Source organism: Dunckerocampus dactyliophorus, chromosome 15 (genome assembly GCF_027744805.1).
Source record: "Dunckerocampus dactyliophorus isolate RoL2022-P2 chromosome 15, RoL_Ddac_1.1, whole genome shotgun sequence".
In the NCBI taxonomy this organism is placed as follows: Eukaryota; Metazoa; Chordata; class Actinopteri; order Syngnathiformes; family Syngnathidae; genus Dunckerocampus; species Dunckerocampus dactyliophorus.
The window spans coordinates 16,226,833-16,254,789 of record NC_072833.1 but is presented as its reverse complement, the minus strand read 5'-3'; the positions used below and the strand labels follow the sequence as shown (position 1 = coordinate 16,254,789).

General features: G+C 41.2%; 1 protein-coding gene across 4 annotated transcripts; it reads left to right on the top strand.

Annotated features, from left to right (window-relative positions):
* The first annotated feature begins 78 nt into the window (after window positions 1-78).
* On the top strand, window positions 79-27,647 carry arhgap36 (Rho GTPase activating protein 36). 4 transcript variants are annotated; one of them, XM_054799925.1, is made up of 14 exons: window positions 79-359; window positions 2,106-2,512; window positions 9,908-10,064; window positions 17,023-17,091; window positions 22,282-22,580; window positions 22,651-22,861; window positions 23,434-23,489; window positions 23,576-23,726; window positions 25,340-25,488; window positions 25,549-25,719; window positions 25,814-25,902; window positions 25,988-26,214; window positions 26,463-26,687; window positions 27,070-27,647. In XM_054799925.1, the coding sequence occupies exons 2-14, from the start codon at window positions 2,447-2,449 to the stop codon at window positions 27,096-27,098; spliced, it is 1,899 nt and encodes a 632-aa protein (XP_054655900.1). In that variant the 5' UTR covers window positions 79-359; window positions 2,106-2,446; the 3' UTR covers window positions 27,099-27,647. The 4 variants fall into 4 exon arrangements, with proteins under 4 accessions (XP_054655900.1, XP_054655901.1, XP_054655899.1 ...); XM_054799924.1 differs by having other exon boundaries at window positions 81-359; window positions 26,463-27,647; XM_054799926.1 differs by lacking the exon at window positions 17,023-17,091 and having other exon boundaries at window positions 26,463-27,647.
* The last annotated feature ends 310 nt before the right edge of the window (window positions 27,648-27,957 follow it).

Sequence of the window (27,957 nt, the reverse complement as noted above, 5' to 3'; positions counted from 1 at the left end):
ATCTAGTGGGTGTTTTGCAGCTAGTTTGGCCAAACAAGGAAATAGCCATTTCTGTTTAATCAGTGGCGGCACCGGCGATTTGGTACCTGGGCCTTCAATGGGGACTTGACCAGACAGAATTTTTCATGGCAGACACTCAGAGGGCTAGTATTGTTAAAAAAATAATGACAATAATAAGGCTGTCTTCCACTAAGGATTTTCATAGTCGAATCTGATTCGTGAGCTTTCGTCCATCGTCGACTAACAGTCAAATGCGTGTTTTTTTAAAGAGCCGAGCTAATGAACAATGACAAATAAACAAATCTCATTTGCGACTTTTTCCCCAACTCAAAAGAGGACAAACCACTCAGATAAACAGGGTAGGTGTTCAACAAAAAATACCTTCATTCATTTAGCAACATAGAAAGCAAGATAAACAATCCTGAATGAAGTCAGCCATGACATGTCAGACATAATAGAGTGAAAAAAAGTTATCCTCTCATTTCGTGTGGAAGTTATACGTTTTTGGCTCCTTCTTTCCCACCCCGTTTGAAACACTTAGTAAATCGGAGAGGCTAACTAGTTAGCTCGGTAGTTTGCTATGCTAGCGAAGGCTGTTATGCCCTTGCAGTGATGCAAACAAAGTACAATAGGAGTGTAACAGTGACGATTCGGGTGCTATTTCATGTCTACGGTGCTCTAATAATGTTAAACACTGTATTTAGAAAATAATCAACAGGTTTATTATTATTGAATCCTACTTGGAAGAAATTCACTTATCGTGGTCGGGTCAGGAACCAATTAACCGCCATAAACGAGGGAGTACTATGATTTCTTGCATTAAACTACCCAGTCGGGATATAAAAATGATACGCCATGGTGGTTGTTGTTGTGTGATATATGATATAAGCTGCTGGCACAAGTTACACCTGACACCTAACTTTCTGGAGTCATCTTTAACTTTTTGAAAATACTTCCACACTTTGGATGATTTTTTTTTAGTAGCAATTAATTATGAGCCACTAAGTCATTTCAATGTTCACGGTATTCCTAGCGTTCAAAGCTAGCGTTCACTTCAGCTTCTTTAGATTGTGCCATTGAAAAGCTGGCGATTTTATTAATTTTTACAGCTTTCAGACCTGCATTGCATGGCTGGCCTGAGGTGGAGATCCACTCTTGATCACTTATTACGAAATGCATGACGCAAGAAACACGTTCTATCTTTTACTCTGAATACGTCTACTCGCTAAATATAGCGATCATGTTGCTAAGTTGTCAACACGGCTCTCTTCTGCGTATGAGGTGTGTTACGAAGCAGAGTTATGGTCGCCACAATACCATTATTAATTAAGCAAGACACCCACTTAATCTTTTATCTTCCAATACATCATCACCAATATGCAGGTGTTGGCGCTCAGCCAAATGTCAGCAGCGTAAATAGAAGGGTTTGGTGATCAGGTTAAGACAATGCCAAACCTCTACAATACATTATGTTGCATTTCAGAATAAATATATATCTAATAACACAACAAAAACTTCAAACCTTTAGATAAAATACATCTACTCACCAGAGATGTCAACTTCTCTTCCTCAGTGAGCCATTGTGGGCATAATTTACAGTGTCTTGTTGAACACTTTTGCTCTGATCAACCAATCAGAACTGGGAGCCTGCAAAGTGGCTTTGGGGCGAATTAGAAGTCTGACTGGCTAAAAAAAAAAATTCCCATTGCTCCTGTGTATGTGACAGCGACCTCGCCAGGACGGATTTTGTATCTGAAGGCCCAGGGAAGATTACATTGATGAGGCAACACGGAGAAGCTGGAATCTGAAAAAAAAATCCAACATACACATTTACTGGAAGCAGCAGGCACGAAACACACTACTAAATAAGATAATAGACTGTCAGTAATAAATTAATGCCATTTAATGAAATGAATATTACAATTTAATCTGTAAATGCAGGTTAGTGCTTTTGGTAGTAGTAAGGCCAGCAGAGAAGGCTCTGCTGGCCTGGCCCTGACTGCACACCACTGTGTTTAATGATGTAATGTGTGTGTGTACTGCCTCATGATAAAATGCCTGAGTTAATTATATGTCTTATGTGTCCCTCACACGCACACACACAGGAGATGGCTCCCCAAACAAGCAAGCTTCCTGTTTCTGACAGCAGAGAGCACGCCATGTTATCTACAGCGCACACACACACAGGAAGAGCCATCAGCCTAGTGGACTGCTCTCTCAGTTCTGCTGCTTTATTTCTTGCAGAAAATAGGATGCGAGGAGAAAGAAGGAAGATGCAAGAAACCTGGATGAAGTGTTAACGCAACTGGAAGCTGATGAAAGCTGTGAAAGAGGAAAGGGGGCGGGGCTGAAGTCACGTGAGGGGGAGGAAGTAAAGCACCACGACGGAGGGATGAGAAGAACTTCCACTCTCCTCCTGACTAGCATCAGACGACGCTCCTGACTCATGCTCCTGCCGGATGGACCCAAACCACTCTTATTCTCGCCTTCAGACATGCACTTCTACCATCAGGTGGGTGACACACATTGTGGTGCACTTAGACATTTTGTCAACATCCATTAGTGTTTCCAGGTAAGTCTTCATAGAACTTGTTATAGTGGACAAAACAACTCCTGCAACACAAAAGCACCCATGGTGGTGTGAACGCTGGATTTCCAGAAGTGCTTAGCGCCACAGAGCTGTTTAATTCCTGGTGTTAATTGAGTTTAAAAAATGTGCATCATTTTCACCGTTATCAGCTCTAAAATGTTCAATTTTTTTGCAAGAAAGGTCAAAAGTGAGAAAAGCGATGATATCATGGCCTCACTGGAAGATCATAGCACTTACGGTGCAATCTAACAAGTTGTGCTATGCTGCTCGCAGCCACTAGGGGGCAGGCATGCATGGCAGCTACAGATTGTGTTGTCGACTAGTTGTAGGAATTACCTGATAACATGGGAGGAACATGTCAAGAAGAATCGATAGCGTGTGGCTCCTGTGACGGCCTCTTCTCTGGTGTCGCCTTGCGTCTATCGGGTTTCACAAGGTTCCAGGTGGAAAAGCCAAAGCTGCTCAGAGTCTCTAAAAGACAACACCAACAAGAGGAAAAACATTCATTTGTGCATTAAAACTAAAGGTAAGACGCTCACAGTTTGGGATTTTAGTTTGGCAAATGAAAACACTGTACATTTTTGAAAAAGACCATACTTTGGCGCATTGAGCTAAAGTGCTAACAGTCTCCGTCCTCATAGAGGGCTTCTCATAACTGATGACAGTCTGGACTTTTACGCTGGAACTCCGTTCCATGATTGATACTGAAGACTGTCTTCCCATTCACTGGCTTCCCATTCTTGGCAGTTTCGGGTGACTAAAGGATGAGTGTCCCTTCAGTCTTGTGAGCAGGTTGTGTCTTACAAAACCCCACAAAAAGTGCTGCTTTCAGAATGATGATGGGACAGGAGCATATAGATGTCCTTGTGTTATTGGAGTTGCAGGATTCAGATGACGCTCAAGGTTCTAAGGGTTGCGGAGACTCAGAGATTCAATGGGGCTTGAGCCATCTCCCAGGTAACTACTGATAAAGTGAACACTATCTAAGAGAATTAAGGTAGCCCCAATGCTGATGTGTCTTGTCCCAAGATGGACCAAGGGGCCCTCCATCCAGTAATTCTGTCCAAGCAGGGAACCTCTTGTTCTCCCTTCAGATGGTTTTAGATGTCAACTTGACGTCAGAGGATGCAGATGCCTCTATCAAAGCATCTCATGTGGCATTTTACGCTTCCTGTCCGCTCCCTGTGGAGGAATCCCCTTATGCCCCCAAAAGGGGTGCCCGAATCTAGACACTGCTTTCATCCCAGGATGGCAAGGGTTGGCTGGGTGAACACCTGTCAGGCATGACACTTCCTCAGACATGGTTTTGTCCATATATTAGGTATATTATGTGGGGATGCTTACTGTAGAACGTACTGGATCAGTTGACCAGTTGTTATGTTGATGAGTCCACAACATAGTCACACATAAAAAAAACCTTGTGATGTGTAAAACCATTACGTAACACAGCACATACTGTACTGTACAGCAGCGTGTCAGTGTGTGTTTGTGCATATGCGCTTGTAGACACACTGTCTACATTGGATCCACATGTTAATAAGTCAGTGGAAAGGAATGGGTTAAAGTACATCCAAATATCAACTCCTTAGAATTGGCTCGACTTAGGTTCCTTACAGTGGAACATGGGGACCCTTTAGCTGTTTTTGAATTCCAATTTCGGAAGCAGCAACACAAATTAAGGTCTGCTGGTGATTCTGGTGATGGTGGTTTGGGTGTGAACGTCCTGTTTAGAGAAGTCAAGGGAGAGACTATCAATATCCCCACTGGAATCTAATTTGCAGTGTCGGCATTTCCTTTTTCCGCAGAAGAGTAATGAAGCGATGCGAGGATATGAGGATGTGGAGGGTGATGATGAAAGATAGCTAGCAACACAAATGAGTAAGAAGATTATTGTGTCTTGCCTCCAGTCAAGCATTGGGTTGGATGGTGGTGGTAGCATCATGGTCTTGGGCTGCATGAGTGCTGCCAGCAAAATTAATTCATGACAAACATCCTACCATGAGTGAGTCGACCCCTCATATTTCAGTAAGCACATTGATTCCAGTATATTTCGTCAAGGCGCAATACCATAGAAAGGAAAGTTTGTTCTACTTTAGAGTAGTCAGTGTACAGCTGGTCAGGAGCCCAAACATATCTCCAAGATGACAAGTGCCTTGCTGAGGAAGCTGAAGGACACAATGTTCTCAGGTGAGGTGGACTCACTTGTGTTGAAATTCATGTTTTCTTCAACGAACCACAGCTAATTATTTTATTAATTAAATAAATTATTAATTTAAATATTTTTTTTATTTGAATACAATAATAATGAATAATTCATTGTGAAAATGGTATTCTAAACAAAAAGTAAAATAATAAAACCCTAAAAATAAACTACTATAAGAATGAAAACTTTATTCACAATTCACACTTGGCTGCATTTACAATCAGTTTGAACAGGCAAACATTTCAGACAAACTTTACCTCAAATGACCGAAGTATTAAAAGTATCGATATTCTGATTTGAGAATCGATTTTAGAGCATGAAGAGCTGGTATCGTCAGTGTTGATATTTCAATATCGAGCCGCCCATCACTAATTACCTTACATTACATTACCTTAATGATGCATGTAGTCAGCCCCACTCCTTTTGAAATACTTTCTTAAGTTGGAGGCTACCTAGTTAGCTCGGTAGCTTGCTATGAGCGGCAGCCGTCTCTTATATCCCTGCAGTGATACTGTAGTCTGCGTAATGTGGCGTATAACAAAGAATAATAGGAGTGTAAAGGTTATTTCATTTCTATAGAGCTCTAATCATGGTAAAAAAAAAAGTATTTAGAAAGTCAAACTGTTTTTCTGTGCTCCAACTATGAAAATATTCCGTTTATTAATATTGAATCCTAATTCCCTTATCTCCGTCGGATCGGGAGCCAATTAACTGTGGTAAACAATGGACCACCGTAATTATGTGTATATATATATCAATATGTATACAGTGTTCCCTCGCTGTATCGTGGTTCACCTTTGGCTGATTTTTTTGTGCTTTTTTTAAAATTATTTTATTACAGCGTATGAACCTGTGATGGCGTGTTTCTTGGCTGCGGCAGTAACCACGGTGGCCACTAGAGTACGGTGTTGTCTCAGAAATTACACGAGTCCGGCACACCTTCTGTTTGTGTGCGCGTGCGTTTGTGTGTGTGTCCTATCCATCCTGTTTTTGAGCAGACAAGCCGAGTCAGCACACACACTGGGTAGATATGCAATCGGTTCACCTTTTGACGCGGAAATGTATGGTGGTGGTCTGCGGTCAAAGATGACATGGAGAAACCCGGAAGAGGATGACACACACATTCACACATAAGTCCCAGTGGAGGAATTGAAAAGAGGAGTGCAAGGTCAAAAGGCCAAGATTTTTCCTGTCATAAGCACATTTGGATGTTATGCAACAACACGGCATCTGTTCCTTTCATTTTAATAGTAACATTCTGCTGGACGGTAAGAATAACACATTCTGCCAGCTCGTTAGCATACAAGCTAACTAGCGTTGTAGTCCTTGAAGCTTGTTGATTTGTGTTTGTTTCTTGCTTAAAGGTACCCGATTATAGTATTTTTCACCAGTTTCAAAGTGCTTATAGTCAGCCCTACTGGAACGCATTGTTTTGTGTGTCTGTAGCTGTGAAGATAATGAGCTGTGTTTGTTCAAGTGTGTCCACTTTTTACACTACATAACTCTGAACTTGTCCAATGTAGTAGTTGCCGCAGATCACATGCAACAAAGTAACATTAAGGAGTTACACGTAACACGTATGTAGCTGACTGACGTATGTAGCTGAGCTTTATTTTAAGGCGGGTCAGAGGCGCTATCGTGTCCATGAGCTGTGTTTGAATTTGGCCGTGCTGAGGAATATCCTCGGCATGTTTCCATACGTACATGCAGTGCTCCGTGGTGTGTTTCATCTTCAGCCTTCCTGCCCCCCTTCTGTCTCTCTCGGTGCATCCTTTTTCATCTCCTCATATGCCCCCTTTTACTTTCAGATGACATTTTAGTGTGTATGCTTTCTAACTCTGTGATGTCTGCCAGCACGAGCCTCCCCTCCTCCTCCCCCGTGTTGATGTTCTCCAGCTCTTGGAAGTCACAACATGCACTCCTCCTTCTTGTAATCCAACTCTTTTCTCAGCACCTCCCTCCCTCCTTTTCCCCTCCCTCTCTCATTCCGCATGCTTCCACTCACTCCATCTTCTCATTCGGCTCAATGGGGTCAGGATAGTATTGTGTTGAGGGATTTTATTTTTTTTGCCAGGAAGAAAAATCCCAACCCAGGTATGATTTGTGTGTGTGTGTGTGTGTGTGTGTGTGTGTGTGTGTGTGTTACAGTGCCACTGGGCTATTTTGGAGCCATCACAGTAATAATAACTGACAGATGGCAACGTGTTATGCATTAGAAGAAGTTAAAACCTTTTAAATACATCTTTACTGTTGCCTGCATGTAAACTCCAGGTTTCATTTAAACGAACGAGGTGCATTTATTGAGTTAGAGAGTCTAGAAACATCCTAAAAATGTTTTCTTCCTTTTCTTCAGTGGCTTAAAATAATAAAATACATCAGTGCGATGTAATGTGATCTTGGTGTTGGTCTTGAGCTTCATCTAAAAGCTTTTATGGATGAAAGCAGTTGAAAAACTGCAAACTCCACTTATTGACAATGTTGCTTTGATCAAAATCACCTTTTGTTTGTTGTTGTGTGACATCACGTGGGCTTCCAGGCTGTGTGTGTGCGTATGCGTCTTTCCATCATTGTGTGGCATCACCTTTGACATTCTCGTCATTTCGGCTGGAAAATGCTTTGACGAGCTACTTTCCACTCTGTTAGACTGTGTGTGTGTCAGGGGTGACACAATGGGCCTCTGTGGTGACAAAGGGACAGCGGGGACTAGTGATGTGCGGATTGATACTGAAATGTCGATACATCCGATACCAGCTCTTTATACTCTAAAATTGATTCTCAAAATCCAAATATCCCAATACTTTGATCCTTTGAGGTAATGTTTGAATCGTAAATGGAGCGATGTGTGAATTGTGAATAAAGTTTTACTTCCTCTAGTTGTTCTTAATAATGAATAATTTATTTAAATGGCTTTCTTATTTTACTTATTTACTTTTTACTTTTACTTTACTTTTTTACATTTTCGCATATTTTATATGATTTTGTTCTGTTTTTTCTGTTATTGTATATTAGCTTGGCTATATTGTAAATCGCCCTGCTACCTCGATATATATATAAAATAAAAAATACTTAACATATTTTTTACATTCATAATTTATTTAAATAATTAAATACATGTTTTGTATTATTTATGCTATGACATGAAATACACAATTTTTTCAAATTTACCAGACACAGGTGAATTTGCTGGGTCGGTATCGCCGTTACCAGCCAGAATTTTTCTTCCGTATCGGATCGGAAACGAAATCAGTGGTATTGCACATTACTAGTGGGGGTTCATCTGTAGTGCCACCAAGCGGCCTAATCAGACAGTGCGTCCTGTTAAGTGCGTGTGAAGCAGCAAATGAGTGTCAACTTGTGCATGCTAATGAGTGTTCCTGCTAGCATCCTAACGAGAGATGCCTATTTAGATTTCATTGGAAGCAAGGGAGACGATGCACGAAGAGGAAAATCTTAGGAAGCAAGAAATTCCTCACAATTTTTATTTTATTTTATTTTTTTTGCAGAAGTGTCCCTTCAGAGTGTGATTCTGCATTGTTTCCATTTTACTTCACTGCAGAAAGAAGTGTTAATTTGTCTTCTTCATACTCTGGAACGGCCTCTAAATGTACACAAGACTCGCTTGACGGATGTGCTGTTTTGTGCTTGAAGCGAGACTTGATCACATTGTGCTTCCCAAATGGAGCAGCAAAGCCTGCAGGGCAGTGTGGACTCAAGTTCATGTTTATCAAAGAAACAAGAAAATGCAAGCAAATAATAGCTTAATAAGAAGTTCTTCCTATCCTTCTTTTACTCCTAAATTGGCTCTCATTTTGGGCTTTTCGGGGGTTGCACAACAACACAGTTGCAGTATGTATTTTTACTGCTTTATGTCACTTGGCATACAGCTACTTCTCATTTGTAACAAGCCCATCGATAAACATCTTTGTCAGTGCCGGGCGTTTTTTTGGAAGTAGAAGTTGGATAACAGTGAAGTGGGGCCAGCCGGAGTTAAAGTGTTGGGATATATGTTGGGATAAAGCGCTTTAACCTTCCATAAATTATTACTTCAGGATTTTTGTCCCAAGTTTTTTTATTCCACTTCAGGAGAAAATGTGCAGCAACGTCCAAACGCTCCAAACACAAATGATCCAAAACCAAAACCACATAAACGCCATAAAACAAATGCAACAGGAAAATGCTGCAATCACATAAATGCTGCAAGATCAAAAACAAATGCAAAAAAATGTTTGTAAATGCCAAAAACACACTCAAACCCCCAAAACAACTGCATTAGAGAAATGCTGCAAGTTCACAGAAGAAAACAGAAGTTAGCCAGGCCTAGTGCGCCAGACCTGAATGATATCCATATAAAAAGACATGAGCGGAATACCTGGAAGACAGTTGGCCGAATTAAAGGGTACATTTTTTCTTTAAGTCTTTGTTAAACACCCGGGCATCAAAATAGGTTGCCCTATATAATACTGTAAAATAGTACATCTTAACTCTTTAAAGATGGATATCCCTCAGGTATGGTGCCCCTGGTAGCCTGGCTGATGTCCGTTTGGTTCCGTAAAATTGCAACATTTCTCTCATCTAGTTTGTGTGTTTGCAGAATTTTCCCGTTGCACGTGTTTTACGGTGTTTGTGTGTTTTTGGATTTGGATGTGGTTCATCTGTGATCGTTTCTGCACGTTTACCCCTGTGGGCCATCGTAATTCAGCCATGAAAAAAATGTTCAATATCATTTTTGAAGGAGTTGCTAACACGTCCACTCTGTGTGTTAGCACTCCAACTGTTGAAAGATGTTTCTTAGAAAACAATGAATAAAGTAAGATTTTGTCAACCTGTTTTTTAATGATCTTTCTAACACATTCCAATAATGCCAAATAATAATAATAATAATAAAAAATAAAAAAAACATTGAACCTCCTGACTTCAAAAATAAGGTTTCTGAAACCCTGATTTTATTTTTACATTGTTCCTTTTTTTTAATTTTTTCTAGTTTTTAATTTTATTTCAACAATGTGCTGCATGTTCCAAATGGCCCCCCGGCCACACTTTGGGCACCCTGAATTAAGGAGGGGCAAAAATCAAGAAAGGCAAGTCTGACCTTCTTTACTTTTTGCTGTGACCAGGGGGGGCTCACGTGGGCGACCATGTTGGGCCAGAGCGTGCGTCTGCAGCCCGTGGCCATCCAGAACCTGTCGGAAGTGGAGCGAGCCAGACTCCAGCAAGTGGCCTTGTATCACCTCGACCAGAGGGACCTGGACTTTAAGATCAGCATTCCCAGAGGTAGGACTCGTTGCTCTGTTGGAATCCTGAGTTCTAAGAGCTTGGGAATTGTTTACATGTAGTGGAGAACCACTTGGGTTGTGGTTTTTGGCTAGAATGCGCATTTCATGTCATGCGATTTAGGAGTGCTGGCATATCTGGAGGGAATGAGGTAGCAGAGGCTCAATCACACTTGATTGCTTTCTTGGGAGTAAAACTGATGAGGGAACAGCTAACTTTTGAGGGCATCAAGAATAACAGGATGATGACTGAGAAGGAATTATTCCACACGACAAAAACTACATTTCAAAAAAGTAATAAAGTCCCATTTCTGAAAGATTAGCTGATTTCGGACCAATGTGAAGGCTGCACAGCAAACTTCATAGAGCATACCAAGATTTATTATATTAAATCTAGTCATATAATCTGTGTAAATGTGTAAAATTATTTAACTTTATTCAAGAAAATATTGCTATGTTTTGATCTTTTATCTATTTAGAAATCCAAATACTAGTGAATTTACATGCAAATCAGGCCAAAAAAGAATTCTGATAGTGTTTATGACCGTAGGTGTTCCTAAATTAAATGAATTTTGGATACAATCACACTTTTTACTTTTTAAATAAAAAAGTTCCATCCATATAATTTGCTTCGTGGGTGAGTGTTTGGGATGTTGGCCCCACAATCAGGCAACCCGCACACCCTCCCCGTGGGTATTCTCTGTGTACTCCGGCTTCCTTCCACATTCCAACAATATGCACGATAGGCCAAATGGAGACTCCGAAAATTGTCCACAGGTATGAATGGTTATTTGTCTGTAGGAAAATCTCTCTTAAAGAATAATACCCCTACATCTAGAATATGTAAAAACATTTTGCTTAAATCTAGCCTCACAAAAGCACATTTTATCTCAATTTAGGAACCTGATAAGAGCATTTGGCTTACTTCCTGTCTCGCAATAAGAACATTTTCCTTTAATCTAGCTTTGTGATCAAGAAAAACTTGCTTAATTTAGGACTCATTATATTCTTAAAAGTCACAAGAAAAATATTCTAGTAATAACAATTCTAGTCAAGCAAATTTTGCTTAGCCCATTGGCAGAATGTTTTGCTTGAAATAAGAAAACTTCGGTCTCCTTTCAAGTATGGCTGTTTTTGCAGTGCAGCTGATCTTGAGCATGAAGATGGGGGAGCCAAAGTAAACATTCCCAACATGTGCCGACAATCAGAAGGTCAAGGGGGTGTCACGTGATTTGTTTGCACGGCCACGGGACACTGGTTCATTTCGGTGTCTGGACGTTTTTTTCATCCCAAGAGGGTCAAAGCTCTGGACGAAGATAAAGATTTCATTGTTGCCAAAAAAACAAGTGCCTACTTACAGGTCACTATCTTTTCACAAGACGTTTGTGGCGGCCCCTATAAGTTGCGCTCAAAAAGCTGTGGAAGACGGGCTAGCACAGCCGTCCCCAACCTTCCTGAGAACACAGACCAGCTCATGTTCCTTGATGGACGGGGGAATACTGACTCACCATCAGTACAGTACTAGCATGGTACGATGTGTGTGGGTGACAGGCGCAGTGCGTTTTTACCGGATCGGACGGGAAAGTCAACATCTTCAATGCCATTGTGGAAAGTAGTAGCTCTGGGTAGCTACTTTTCATTTTAATCTGAAAAGTCGAAACAACCAACCTCTCCCTGCACACAACAAACACACGTGGTTTGGTTCATTAGCATGGAAGAAACGAGCATCCAACTTTCACCCCAATGTGACATCAGAGTAAATTAATGTCTATGTAATTGTCCCTCCTTCCAAAATGGGCACACATGTACATAAAATGTATGTTATTTACAAAATAATAAGGATTCCTGTGCTAGCATACATGTAATACAGATATCCTCAAAGTCGCATACAGTCATCCCTGCCAACTGCATGGTTCAAACATCACTCCCTCACTCTATAATTCTTTTAAAAAATTAATTAATTAATGATCTCTGTTTTTATGGACTACTGTTAGTCAAAGATAAGTCATATGTAGTCATATGTAGTATTCGAGTCACTAGGTGTCAGTAATGTTACACTGATGAGACATTACCTGAGATTACATTACCATCACATTGTATGGAGTCAGCTATGGCATGTCCAACATGATATAGTGCTCTCCTCCCATTCTGTGTGGAAGTGGTAGGTTTTTGGCTTCTTACTTTGTCCTTCTTCCCCACTCGGTTTGAAACACAAAGTAAACAAGTTTTAAAAAAAGTAAGTTGGAGAGGCTAACTAGTGAGCTCGGTAGCTTGCTATGCCAGCATCGGCTATCTCTTATGTCTCTGCAGTGATCCCGTAGCCTGCGCAATGTGGTGTAAACAAAGAATAATATAGTGTAAAGGTGACTTCATGTCTACAGGGCTCTAATAATGGTAAAAACCGTATTTAGAAAGTCATAAACAGGTTTTCTATGGTGTAACTACAAAAACATTTCATTTGTTAATACCGAATACTGTTAATACTATTTCGCGGAAATTCACTTATTGCGGTCATATCTGGAATCAATTAACCGCGATAAACAAGGGACGGCTGTAATCATAAGGCACATTAATTAGATTAATTAGTTAATTTACTGTTTATGGCAGTATTCATAAGGCACATTAATTAGATTAATTAGTTAATTTACTGTTTATGGCAGTATCGGCGAAAGCTATATGGAACCTTCACTCAGAGCACACAACTATGGTGTGCGTTCAAGGACACCAGACAAAGTGGGAATAAACGCTGGGAGAAAAACAATGAAACGAAACAACATAAACATACAGACTGGACTTTCGAACAGTATATCATTTTTCCAATAAAGTAATAGTCCTTCTTTCCACAATTGCTACACTTTTACATCAAAGTCAATGTAGTTACTGACAAAACTTCTTTTTTTTTTTTTAAATCTATGTTTCTGAAAGTTTTCCGCAGCCCGGTTTGGCCCACCGGGCCGTGCTTTAGAACACCCCTGGGGGTGGCCTAAAGGAAGTTGAGAGGAAATCCCGGACAACTCTCGTTCTAAGTGTCGTCTCAGAATGTCAAGGGAGAGACCAACACAGTACTTTGGAGATGCAGTGTGTGTGTTTGTGTGTGTGTGTGTTTCCTATGAGACTACCAAAGGCTACATAAGCTGCTTTTCTCAGCCTCGGCCTCACTGGTTTTCTCAGGACAATTAACCTCTGACCGGTTCAACTTTGACCTGGTCTCGCGTTGTCGTCTTGAACGTTACAACCCCACTGCAACTTTTTTAAAACCCTAACTGCATAGGGACATAATGAGAATTTATTATGGTCTCACTCTTTTTAGGGAATTTCTACCACATGAATTTGGCTTATTTCAATAAATTAATAGAGACAATAAATCTATTAACCCTTCAGAGCACTCCATTTTATTGGAGTACTTAATATCTTTGAGACTTTTCCCATTTTTGTGATATACAAATACATCTCAATAAAGTGCAATTTCTTTGAAAAGTGCATTTATTTTAGGAGTGAAACTCATACATATGTATAGATGCACCACAAACACAATGTATTTTTTCATTTCTTAATCATTGTGATGATTATCGACCAGTCTAGGGCGTATCCCGCTTCTCACCCCAAGTCGGCTGGTATAGGCTCCAGCTTTCCCGTGAAAAATTGTCAGAAAGTTCATTATTGTAAGCTACTGGCTAATCTTAATCAGCAAATGAACTGTAAAAACTTCCTGTGCCTTTAATTATTGTTATTTATTCATTTTTGTACATAATATTGTAATTAAGATTTAATTGTATTTTTTTCTACAGTGACATATCATGAATTGCCCCCAGTGATAATGAAATAATACAAGTTTTAATGCATTGCAATGGAACATTTTCATAATTTTCTTGATTTTTCTTTTGCTGATGGGCTGGAAAAAGTCACATACGGTAATACTTAGGGGTCCACGATGAACACCCACCAAGTTACCAAATATGGTTGGCACTTCTCTGTCTTTAATGTATACTGTATATGTCTTTAATCTATAAACCTTGTGGAGTGTGTTTGTGCGGACGTTTTTATGAGCACGCCCACCTTGTTTGGACGTCCCACTGACGAGCATCCCTGGGATTCTTTGTGCAAAGTGTCACACCACTCCAGGGACATTTTTACTTGGATTTGCTTCGCTAGCGAGAGTTCTCATGCTCCGGTCTTGACCGTTTTTCCTTTTACCCATGGCGTGGGGCCCTTTTCCTGCTTGATGAGAAGAATTTCACCTCTTTAGCCTTAAATCTGCCAAAAAAAATACCAAATAACTGCAAATGTGCTAATGGATGACAACATTCATGTAATGAAATAAAACCAACCTTAAACACCTTTTGCAGACTAATTAAAAACAAAGCCATTGTTAAACTGAGCTGGTTGTAGCTTTTTTTTTTTTTACAATGTTTTTGCCTTCATGTGATGTAAAAAAAATGCTGTTTTATTAAATTGTGGCATTGAGTTAAGTTGGGGGTGTCCAAAGTGCAGCCTTGTGGCCATTTTCAGACCGCAGTTGTTTTTTTATTGGCCACCCTTGCTTTTGGCATATTCTAAAAATAAAATTAATTCATTATTAATGTTATATATTATTAGATAGTACTCTGGTTTGCTTTGTCATCTACAAGGCCAAAGCATGTATACAGTTTATAACACGGGTTCTCAAATGGTCATTATGGCACGACCTACTTTTATTGAAGGTTTTTTTGTGTACACTTTTATTAAAGTCATTTAAATTTTTTGCTTATTTTTATTATTTTTTACACTTCTTTTGAACTAACTTTTATTTGATTTTTTTTTTACACTTTTCTTTAAGTCATTTTTATTTTTATATTTAGTCATGGCTTCATTTATTTATTTTATTTTATTTATATTTTTTATACTTTTATTTAAGCCAAACCAAGCAAATGTATTTGTTGTTTAAAATGACCTGTCATCTTTTGAAACATTGATACACATAATCATGTCCAACGTGCATTTTATAGGAATTTATTAAGGTAATGATAAATGCCTTGATAAATGCCATGATAAATGCATGCATAAATTGAAATGAAATATCAAAAACATCACAAAATTAGATATTTCACTTATAACTAGGTTTGGGCATCGAGTCGCGAGCATCGATGGGAACTGGAACTAACGTTGGAATTCTCCTGGGATCATACAAGTGTTTTTATTTCAATTCCCAGTTTAGATGCGCACTTCACTGAACAAATAGCCAAGAAACACCAAAGAAGAAGATTACAGCAAGCACCAGCGAAGAAGAAGCTGCTAAAAAGTTTGGCTTAACTTAATAAAAAAGAGCGGTTGTCTCCGTGCAACAACTGCAACGATGGTATCATGCAAAGGATGATTAATGTTCACACAATCATGGTGTAGAAACAACACAGTACCTCATCTTTGATGCGGTACGTCTAAGCAATCAAATCAGGGAAGTCAAACAAAAAATGACGTCTGTCTCATGCCAATGTAAACAAGGGTTTCAGGATGCTAGCTGATGTGGAAGTTTGCTGTAAATAATGGATGGGAGCTACGGCTCGGCAAGGTCATCATTTGCACAGTTCGTCTCAGTCGAGGGACCTTCTCAACTCGCACAACACACTTCCGGGATTCAAAATAAGAGTGCTTTGGGCTATATGCAGTTTACTTGTGTTAACAAAATAAGGGTTTGATAACCAACATTGAGGCAGAAAAACAAAGCATCCTACTTTTCAAAAGTAAACGTCTTTTTTGAAAGTGTATTCCTGTAAAAACAACCTTCATAACATTTCTATTCAAGTTGAATGGTGTGATGTTTATATACTGCTCGAAAATAACCCTGTAAGAATTTCATAGTAAAGTTGATAAAAGGTACTTACTGTATATATCATTGAAGCAATTCATTGAGAAATCCAAACATTTCATCCAAAAAGAACTCTGATTAGTGCCTTCATTAAACCATGCATACGTTTATGACCCTGCCTTTAAAAAGCATTGGAATCGCGAATCATTAGGAACCCGGATCGAAACGAAGAATCAGAATCGGAACCGGAATCATTCCAATTTAAACGATGCCCAACCCTACTTATAACTGTGCAATGAACAGATACCAAATAGGAAGATGACTAAAATATTGCTCAAATTTACTTCAAGTCAGACATCAGTTGTATATTATATATTCTAATGTCATTTTTTACTTGCTGTCTGCGACCCACCTAGAATGTATTCACGACCCACTTTTGGGTCATGACCCACCAGTTGAGAACCACTGGCTTATACCACAGTGTACTGACCTACATTGGATTGGTTTTAGCATCTTAAATACACAATATGTGCCCCCCAAACCCCATCCTTACATTTTTCTGTCTGCAGCCCTCTGTGAGTTATGTAAAACAAAAAAAAACGTATCGTCTGACATATTTGTATTATAATTGTTTTTAAAATAATAATACAAAAAAAAGATTTTAGCCAGATTAATTCCAATAGAAAATGAATGGGAATTGAAAAAAAGATTTTTCAAAGTCTGCAAAGAAAATCCAGTATGATGCAGTCTCTACTTCCAAACATAAAAGTAAAAACGTGCTAGGTAGATGTTCTACACACACACTATACTAAAAAAAGTATGTACTAATTGATATTATTGCACACAACACAGCATAAATCATTTGAACGAAGAAAAAAAAAGATTAAAAACCACTAACAAATGTTTGTAGTTCTGGGAACATTGCACAAAAAAACGCCACAAATTACAACCGTGCTATAATTACGCCATAAAGTCTGAGGCTATATGCACCTTCTCTGGAATGTGCAATCAAACAACATCTGCCTCAGCTGGAGGTGTTCTCTCACACACACACACACACACACACACACACACTTTCAAGATGGGTGACAATGGAAGGTCAGAGAAAGTTGGACCACTGCAGACTTTAATAACATCTACTTTGTTTTGTTTTCTTGTCTTTTTTTTTTTACCACAGAAGTACGCAAACGAAGAAAATCCCTGCGCAGGAAATTTGACTCTTTTTCCAAGGAAAAAAAGGAGCGTGGTGAGTTGACATGGCGTACTAACAGATTAAAATAAGATTAAAATGGAAAAAATAAGATTAAAATGTAATATAATAGAATTGAAAGACCATTTACCATTTAAGCAAGAATTAGTGGGGACATTAAATAAAACAAGTAAATCAAAAACTTTGAGGATAAATATATGAATACCAGAGTACAAATGTGGACTGAATTGCACATTTTTACAGGTAAAGTCTTATATAAAGTCAATATAAATTGAACACGTTTGTAAGGTGGATGAATTATGAATGTTCACTAACACAGATTTAGGCAGATTTGTGAACAATGTTTGAGTGAGATAGCCCTTTTGCGTTCATAGAAAAATGTTTTGATATTTGAGTTCACCTCTTGAAAAATGGGAAACAAAACCAAAAGTGCTGCGTTTCGATTTTTGTTGTGTATTTATACACACAATATATATGCTTGTGTGTACGTGCGTGTGTTCATCCGTGTGTGGCTGCAGACATCATCTGTGTCTCATCAGCACTCACTAACCCTGTCCTTCTAGCTGCAGTCTGTGTCTTATTATTATGGCCGCACACGGCTGTGTCTCAATTTGTGCACTTTCACACTAACTACACCTTTTGAGTGCATAAGTGCGTTCCAATGAGAAGGTTGGCAAATTGCAATGTGCTGTCAGTACCTAGATGTTGCACTCAACACCCCCAAATGGTGAATGTTAGGGGTGTAACGATTCATCTACTACATTGATGTATCGATTTTTCATATTCCTATGATTCAACTACATCGACCTGTGTTCAGCAAGTTGCCATTCCGGACAATATAGATCGATCGAACATCATTTAAAAGGTAATCGATCGATTGCATCGATATTAGGAAATAAAGCATTGGATGTAAGCACGACAGGCTTTATGTGGATGTGTGAGTTTGTTTTTTTTTTAGCATTTTTAATGATAAAGATGCTAAATGTTACTTGATTCAGTCTGCCTGCCTGCTGGCGCGTGGCGACGACGCAAAACATAGCGTGGTGGAGCCGGCGAGCGAGAAATTTAATTAAGCCACCATTGCGAAAAGGTTAACCTCCTGTTGATTCAACCTGAAGTGTTGGTTGCACTTTATTCAAATAAAATATGAACGCATTTGCCATTAATTGTTGTTTACGTGTTTGTTTATATCCTTAATTCCTTTATACCTGATTCCCTTACAAAAAAACAATGTCCAGTATCTATTTGTTCATTTCACAGTCCCACCGGTTGAATTTTTGGCTAAAACGTTACTGAATCGACTTAAAGTTAGTGAATCGTTTCAGATCGTATCGTTCTAAATGAACCAATATCGTCCTTGAATCGTGTCGGCAACCACAAATCATGATACGAATGGAAACGTAGCACCCCTATTGAATGTGCAGCAATGAAGCCTTACCACCCTCAGTCATTGCCTTGGTGGTTGTTACAAGTCACAATTCAAAAGGAGAAAAGAAGAAGAAGCAAGTAAATATTGCAATCACTATTTTTGGTAAGTGTGCACTGACAGTAATGGATTTGGGACACCGTCAAAATGCGGGCCCTGAGGAACTAAGTATGCGGTGTACATAGTACACATATTTATAGTGTAAGTACGGAATAGAGCAAACTGTCCACACAGTCCTTGTTTTGCTAGCATGAGCGTCACAGTCCTTCGTTGTTGTTCTACTAGCCCACTTTGCTTCATTGCCTGCTGTCTCTTCTACAGTAAATGTGCTGTGTTGTCTTTGTTTTCATTCAGCTGCTATGTGAGGTAAGGGAGCTTGTGTTATTATGTGTGATAACTTCAGTTTTGAAATACTAAAATCACAAAAACAGCAGCATGTGTTCCCCCTCCATTACTGTCTTATTGTATTCACACCCACACACATACACACACACACACACACACACCTCCACGTTCGGGACGCTCAGCTGATTAGCGCAGTGTGTCGGTACAGATCTTTAAATCCAGGCCACGCAGACTTAGCAGAAGACTAATCAAAAACACAGAACATTGAGAACTGGCTGCGCTCCTGCTGGCGCCCGCTGGCCTCCTTGGGACGCCATGACAGCCTCTGAATTAGCCTGGTATCTAACTAGCAGTGAGGCAAACCTCCTGCCTGGTATTAACAAATAAAAACAAATAAAAAGTAAAAATGTTGAATTTTGGTGTTACAAAGTGAAGGCATCCTGTGTAAGACCCCCCCCCCCCCATCCACAAGGACCACCATAATTGTTTGGCTGCTGTTGTGAAGGTAACTATCTAAATTTACAGGTCTCGTACTAAGACGACGACCCGCTGTCTTCCCGCTTTTGTTGTCCGAGTGCCTCAGAATGTCCAATCAAGTGGAAGACAAGACATGTCAGCAAAGAGCGCATTTGGACGTGATTGATGAAAAAGTCTGTTAATGATGTAGCTTAAAAAAAAAGCAACAAATAGGAAACTAGAGTGGCACCCAGGAGTGTGCTGACCAGACCGCCCCGAAGGCTTCGCCACCCTAAATGAGATAGCTGCATCAAAGGAGCTGTGTGTGCTGGGAGGCACTAACTTTTGAATGCAGTCATAAACTGCCCACTTCCTGTTCCGACATTGCAAGCCACACCCCACGGAACACACGCATGTGCATTACGCATGCACGCATGTGCATTACTTGTTTGTTGTCAGCTAATAATAGTGATTTGGCAAAATTTAGTTGCTAACATTAGCTATCATTAAACGTACAACCTATCATAACCACGCGATGACTCCAAATTGTCGGTCGAATCTCTGAGACCACTGTTGTGTATGTGAATGCACTACGGACATGTACGTGTGTACGAGCAAGCCATGAACGCCAATCATTTTATTCAGGCCGAACGAACATTTTTGCAAAGTTTAGCTTGACAGATACAGTCGTCCCTCGCTACATCGCCGTTCGAACATCGCTCACTCACTCTGGCGGTTATTCAAACATTAAATAATAAATGATCGCTGTTTTGTGGTTGGCTTCGGCCTGCTATTGTGTGTATTTTTTCCCCAAATTACGCAGTTTCAAACATAAAAATGGCTAATTCAACTAAAATATAAATACTGCATCATATCAGCCATTAGGACCACCAGTTGTGAATGTAGTATTCTACATTGGTCACTAGGTGTCAGTAACTGTTCGGTGAGTCCACCACCGAAACACCAGACTTGAACAACCGGCTTTTATTGCAGGTTTAAATTATCTCACAAAAGGCACAATAATAATAGCATAATAGTCATAATAACGCGGGTTACTGTTGGGGGTCATAGCCTACCACAAGCTAAATCTCAGCTCTGAACCCTCAACGTCACTTCCTGTCTGCCATCTAGTCTACTCTCCTACAAGTTAAACTGCCTTAAATGGCTTCTCTCTCTTATTATATCTACTATATTGGTATCTACGGATATACGAATGTCAAGATGACTACATGGGTGTTACTTCATGTCTAGATGCTCTAATAGTGTTGAAAACACATTTAGAAGGTCAGAAACAGGTTTTCTATGCCACTTATAAACTACTACTTGTAGTACTTTGTGGAAAGTCACTTTATGTGGGCAGGTCGAGAACCAATTAACAATGATAAACGAGGGATTACTGGATAGACATTTATTTGTGCAGTCCTTTTGAACCATTATTGGTAACATATGCTAGCCGGTGGTGCGGTGTTATATTTTATGGTTGAAAAAAGTGTCATATGGGACAAAAAGGGACAGCACTTTTGACTGAGAAATTACAGAAATTTACTTTTTTTTTTTTAATGCGGACTCTACATCGGTCTGTTGTGGTGAAGAGTGAGCTGAGCCGAAAGGCAAAGCTCTCAATTTACCATACGATCTACGTTCCTACCCTCACCCTCGGTCATGAGCTTTGGGTGGTGACCGAAACAACAAGACCGTGGGTATTAGCAGCCGAAACAAGTTTTCGCTGCAGAGTGGCTGGGCTCTCCCTTTAGGGATAATGTGAGAAGCACTGTGATCAGGGAGAAACTCGGAGTAGCTCCTTCATATTGAGAGGAGCCAGATGAGGTGGCTCAGGCATCTGGTCAGGATGCCTCCCGGAGGCCTTAGGGAAAACCCAGGACACGTAGGAGAGACTATGTCTCTCAACTGGCCTGGGAACGCATCAGGCTCCACCGGTAGGAGCAGGACGAAGTAGCCGGGAGAGGGAAGTCTGGGCTTTCCTGCTTAGGCTGCTGCCCCAATGGCCCAACCTCGGATGGATGGACTTTTTTTATGCTTGTTAACAAACATGGAAAAACATTTGAACACCAAAAATCCAGGTCTCCAAACTATTGTAACTTCATTGTAACTTTTTAATACAAGCATCCACTATTTTGGAAAATAAGTGTATTCCTCTACAATATAATACATTCTGTGTTGTCGCAAGGCTAAACAGTTTGTCTAAACAAGCAGATCACGGCAAACGTGAGCCGCTAAAATGCTAAAGCGCCTGTCGTCGGATGCCAGAAAACGTGGCCAAAAGTCAGGGAGCGTGCGTCAGCGTCAGCGAGGAGCTTAGTGGTTAAACAAGGCCGCCGAGTGCGTCTGTTAGTGGGTGGATGACACATTAATTAGCTTGACACCGCCCCCACTCTCGCCCTCCACTCGTGGCACAACAACAAAGACTGTCATCACCCTCTGGTGGCTGTAGGAGGCCTAGCTTAGCTCCAAATTGGCTTACAAAACAATACAGTAGATCCCTGCCTATTCGCGGTTTGGCATTTCTTTCTCTGATGTAAATTATAACTAATTAGTTGTATATGGTGACTCAAATATCAGTACTTATCAAGTAGAGGGCGCTGTCTCAAGTTGAATCACTAAACATTTTTCAGCAGGAAGATTCTTTGACAAGCTTTGTTGTGCATGTTTTGTAAGTACAATACTGTATATTGTATACCTATCATTCTTTCTTTGTGTAAAATTGAATTTAAAATGTGTTTAATAACTATGAGAGGCATATAATAGTGTTCGAGTATCAAAAATAGACATTTTAGGGCTTTTCATGGGTTCATTCATTATTTTTTGGCATTTGTGACTAGCATGGATCAACTATTGTGGCAATTGTGTTGTGTACACTTGTCGGCTAAATTAAGCTGGTGTCAGTCTGCTTTAAGACCAGGTGGCTAAACCAGGTGGATTAACCCTCTCTCGGAAGCAGTCTACTCACAATAATCTTTTTTTTGTCTCTGTTCCACCAGAGTCAGCCCCCAAGGCATTTGGCATCCCGCTCTCGCAGGTCATCGCCAACGACCGCGCCTTCAAGCGGCGTCAGGATGCCCTGAAGGAGAGCAGGCGGGACTGCTTGGAGCTGGAGGCCAGCATCCTGCACTTCAGGTCCGAGAAGAGGCAGTTTTTTAATGGCAACAAGCCGCTGGTCGGCTCTTCCTCTCTTTCGGGTGGTCTTGCTTTGCCGCCGGCCAACTCTGTGGCCCCGGCGCCGCCGTCTGAGGTGCAGAACAAGCTGCTTTTGGACAATAGCGGGCGAGCACAGAGACGGGTAAAACCTGTGATGAGAGGCATCCCAGAATGCAACACTGTACAATATGTCCCCGTTTCATCCCACGTAGGGCGGCCTGTCCGTGGACTCCATCTCCGACCTGGTGGACAGTCAGTCTCGCCTACTGGAGGCACTGCAGCTCTCGCATCCGGCCGAGCTCGAGCTGAAGAAGAGCGGCAGCTCACCCGAGGGTAGGAGCCAAAGCAAGCTGAGCCTCAACCCCATCTACCGGCAAGTTCCGCGGGTTCTGGAGCGCTGCTGTCGGCACATCGAAACCCATGGTGAGGCAGCAGCTACCCCATTTATGTCGCTCTGATCTGTGCCCAAATTCCGTACACGTCTCATCCTTTGGCACGATTGTAAGAGGTGGGTCAGGGCACGGCACGGTGGCATGCATGCGCACAACAGAGCTGAGTCATAGAATGATTATTATGCAATCACGCTTCACAAGTTCTTAGTGCTAACCAACACATTTCATAACAGAAATAAATAGGAATACTCAAGATAATCCAAAAGTCCAAAAACCACAGCAGGCTTGCTCACCCATGATTACATTCGTGTGTGTAATCAGAATGTGTCATTTAATTAATGCAAGTTGCCACTTTGCACCTTGCCACCGTGCACAACAGAAATGATCAGAAAGACTCGAAATAAGACTGGACATAATCCACAAAGTCGGTGAAATTGCAGTAATACAGCAGTATAGAAGTGAACAAACGGGCCAAAGCATGAATGTTCATTGTGAGCGAAGGGCAGCAAAGCCAGGAGAAGGAGGGGGGAATTGTGCTCAAGTGTTGAGTGCGCCCTAAGTGTCTCTGAACACACTTAACTCACATTCCGCATGTTCACTCAGGTCTCCAGATGGTGGGCATCTTCCGAGTGGGCAGCTCCAAGAAGAGAGTGCGGCAGGTGAGCCACCAATTATGGAGCGGCTTCCTATGATTGTTTCCGCCGGTGATGAGATCCTGTCGTGTTCCGGGGGGGGGGTTTTGCAGCTGAGAGAGGACTTTGACATGGGCGTGGACGTGCAGCTGGACGAGGAGCAAAGCGTGCATGACGTGGCAGCCTTACTGAAAGAGTTCTTGAGGGACATGCCAGACTCGCTGCTCACCAGAGAGCTATACCCCGCCTTTCTGCACGCTAACCGTACGCACACATAACACGAACTGCTTTTTCTTTGTTTGGTTGCTTTACAGGTCCCATATTATAGTACCGTAATTTCGGGTGTATAAGCCGCTACTTTTTTCTTCAACTTTGAACCCTGCGGCTTAAGCAGCGGTGCGGCTAACCTATGGCTAAATTCAAATCTCGTGACATCTCCTTTACTTCAGAGCTACTATTGTTTAAATACTGTGCCGCTCGCGAGTCAGTGAGAAAACAGTAGCTCTTTATTTGGCAGGAGCCAATCACGGGCTATCAATGCACTCACAACGAGCTTGTCAACCATTAGAAATCTCAGGAGGTCATTGTATGTAACAGTATACCAACAGAGGTGTCATCTTAGAAAGAACACTAAACTTATCACACCGCAAACCTGAGGCATACCTGAGAAATATACAAACATGTACCAATACAAGTCTAAAATGGGGAAAAAAAACTAATTTTTCCCATAATGCATTGCATCTGAGCAACATATTCATTGGTGCCTGCCGGGGCGCAGCAATGACGTCAGCCTCCCTCTTGGCTCCTCTGACTCTCTCTGGTGAACAGAGGCAGCATTGCAGTGCCATCCATCCATTTTCTATGCTGCTTGTCCTCCAATTAAATGTTTTGCTCACACTAAATAATGCATAATGGGAAAACTTTAAAATAGTTTTTTTTTTCCTTTTTAAAGTCGTATTGGTACATGTTTGTATATTTATTAGGTATACCTTTTGCGTAAGAGCTGCCTGGTCCACACGGTCTCGTTTACGCCATAATATGCCATTTTATGACATGGACATGTGCGGCTTATATATGAACAAATCCGTTTTTCCTTTAAATTTAGTGGGTGCGGCTTATACACCGGGATTTATGGTATTTTTTTATGGGGTGCTGACTGTTAAAATTTAATGACACTTACTTAGCCACAGATTTTTAATATTTAGCTCACTATTCTCACATTTAACTAATTTTCTTTGTATTTGAAATAGAAATTAAATTGTTTTTTTGGGTTTTTTTTTTACTAAATGGTAAATCTAAAACAAAAGGCTAAATTGAAATGTTTAATTTAAATCCAAATGATAAATCTAAATGCAAATCTTAAATCTAAATACAAATGTTATTAAATCTAAATATAAATGTTACAAATTAATCTTAAATGTAAATATTAAATCCAATTTTTTTAATGAAATGGTAAATCTAAAACAATTCTAAATCTAAATGTGTAATTTAAATGTATGATACATCTAAATTTAAAGCTTAAATCTAAATAAATCTTAAACCTAAATTTTAAATGTTAAATCTAAATATTAAATCTCAAATTGGAATGGACTGGCTGTGCGCACTGAGAGGCGTGGTCTATTTCCAAAGACCCGCCCACACACCTGACTGCTGCGCAGAGCTGAAGTGCGGAGAAGGGCCGTGCTTCTTCTACATCAGACATGATGAATAGCCGATGAAAATAATGCTTCTCACATGTCTATCTGCGTTCTTTCACCAAGTCAGTCAGCATGAATACATTCTTATGTGACCATCATTTCACTGCACCGGTATTCCAAGGCGAGTCGCGTATGGCTTTATGACTTTGTCGAACTAAAGTGCTGCTGGTCTTGGTTCAGTTCTACGAGGAGCAGAGCAGCTCCAGTACCTGCAGCACCTCCTCTACCTTCTGCCTCCCTGCAACTGCGACACGCTGCTGCGGCTCCTCACCTTGCTGCACACGGTGCAGAGCTTCGCACAGGACAGTGTCGGCACCAGTGACGAGGAGGTAGGCCCCCGATTTAGATCGATGTCTTGACCTCACGCTCACCATCGCTAAACAATCCAGATCCCCGGCAACAAGATGACTGCCGCCAACCTGGCCGTCATCTTTGGGCCTAACTTGCTCCAGAAGGAAAGAGGAGGGGATGTGAGCCTGCATGCCATGGGCATCGAGGACAGCACGGCCATCATTAACGTCACGCTGGTGCTCATCCAGAACTACAGGAGGCTCTTCACGGTGCGCCTCATGCTTCACTGTTTACACCGATAAGGTTCCACTCCACTGATTTTCAAAGTAAGAGCTGCTGGCTACCACTTTCTGTCTCGTACAGGTATCGGCCGAGTTGCAACAGGAAGTCTTGATGAGTCTTATCCAGACCGATCCCGACATCATCGACTATCTTCTCCGGCGTAAACTCAGGTGACCCATGAACCATTTTTTTCTCAACTCTAATCCAAACATCAATGTGATAAACGCACCCCTAACACCACTCGTGTGTCCCAAGTGGCAGCCACGTGACAGTGGAGACCAGCGGCGAGTCGGGGGGCCGCCGAGACACTGGGGCCTCTCTAGACTCGGTGGGGGCCTCCAGCGGGAGTCTGTCGCCGCTGGAGCCCCCCTCGCCCCTCTTCCCCCCCGACGGGAGCGGCTGCGAGGGCAGCCTAACCAGCGAGGTCTTCCTCAACGTGCTCAAACTGAACCAGAGCAGGAAGCGACACGACTCCAGATACGGTGATCTGACCTTTCATCTATATTTATTTTGTTTTTTAACATTTTTTATTGTATTTTATATAAACAATTTCTTATATGAATTAAACAAATACATATATTTATATCTGTAGTTGCCTCTGCATGCACTTTAAAATGTTGGTCCACTACTGATGCTGAAGATGACGATTGTATTGTTTTTTAAAAAAGCAAAGTTAATGGAGTTCTGTCCCAACCTGATCCAAATCCTGTCCCCCTCCTCACCTCTCCAGGTGATATCCGGCCCCGTAAATCCATCAGCCTCATGCGTCAGTTCCATTCCCACCACAATCTGCTGAGCCTGGCCCAGCATCCCTCCTTCTGCTCCACCGCCTCTACCTCCAGTCTGCATGACCCAGACACGGGCGGCGAACGCGGGGGTTTCTTGTTGGGTGGCGAAGGCAGCGGCGGCTCCACCGACAGCAGCATTTGGATGAGGCAGACGCCTACCGGGGAGGGTAAGGCCTCACCCTCAGCCAGCTTCTGGGACTTCTTCACTGGGAAAGGGTCGAGCTCTGAGACCGTGGTATGATTGATGGATGGAGGTTTAGAGGTTATAGATCAAGTTATGCTCAAAATTTACTTTTGTGTTTGACTTTCGACTTCTAAAAATGCATTGGCCATTTATGCGCATCATGTGTACATAATGTATTTTTACACATTATAGAGCTGCACAATTCATTGTAGCGTCCATGATAACACCACTACTTTGTTTTATTTTTATGTGGAATATGCAATAAAGTGTCCACTGTAAGCAAGTTAAAGCAGCCCTCAGCTTGTGTTGCGAGTCAAAATGGAGCCCTAACTACTGATGGCGTTGTATGCCACTTTTACCACCAGTGGGCAGCATGTACCACCTTGGACAATAATGGGCGCAACACACCGGAGGCAACAAACTGCGATTGGTGAAACTCATCGCCAACATGTTCCAAACCCTGCACACGGGAGGGGACGAGCGGCTGTGACCAGCGACACCGGTGAGCGATGCGTTCACGTCCGGAACGAATTGTACGAGTCTCCCGCGGTTTTGATTGGCTGTCAGATGTGGCTTCAGATGTGGCTTAGTGACGTGTCGGACGAATCGGCAATAGGAGCCGGCTCTTTTAATGAACCACTGCATACGGTCCGCTTTGTTTGGGAGCCAATTGGGATCCGATTGGTTTTTTTCGGGGTTTTTTCTGTTAAAGGCGAACGTCATTGGTCAAGATGTGTGGCTGCATCTGTGTCCACACTCAGCAGGGGGCCATAGAGGGGCGGGGTTAAACACTGGTGCTCTTAGAGCCGATTCAGTCGTGAGAAATTTGCATGAAGAGATTTAACCTATTTTGACCTCATTTGTCTATTGAGATTGGTCTTTCTGTATTATATATTTTTGTAGCTGTTCATTGAGGTTTAAATAAATCCTTTTAAATAAGAAACATTTTATATCATGTGTTTTTATATTAGTAATAGATTTTACACAATACACATAATTTGATACATTTATAACACACAAAAAAAATCTAAGCCACGTGGAAGCCGAAAGAACCGGCTCCCTAAAAATAGCCGAAATTTCCATCACTAATGTGGAGGGAATTTGGAGGTATCAAAGTAGTTCTGAGGTGGAAAAGCGGCCGGTGTTGATCGACTGCTCTTGCTAGTATTGAAGGTAAACGTACATAAATGTCCGTGTAAATTAATGTAAACATACCTGATTGGTTTACTGTGGCGCCAACGAGTTCCCATGCC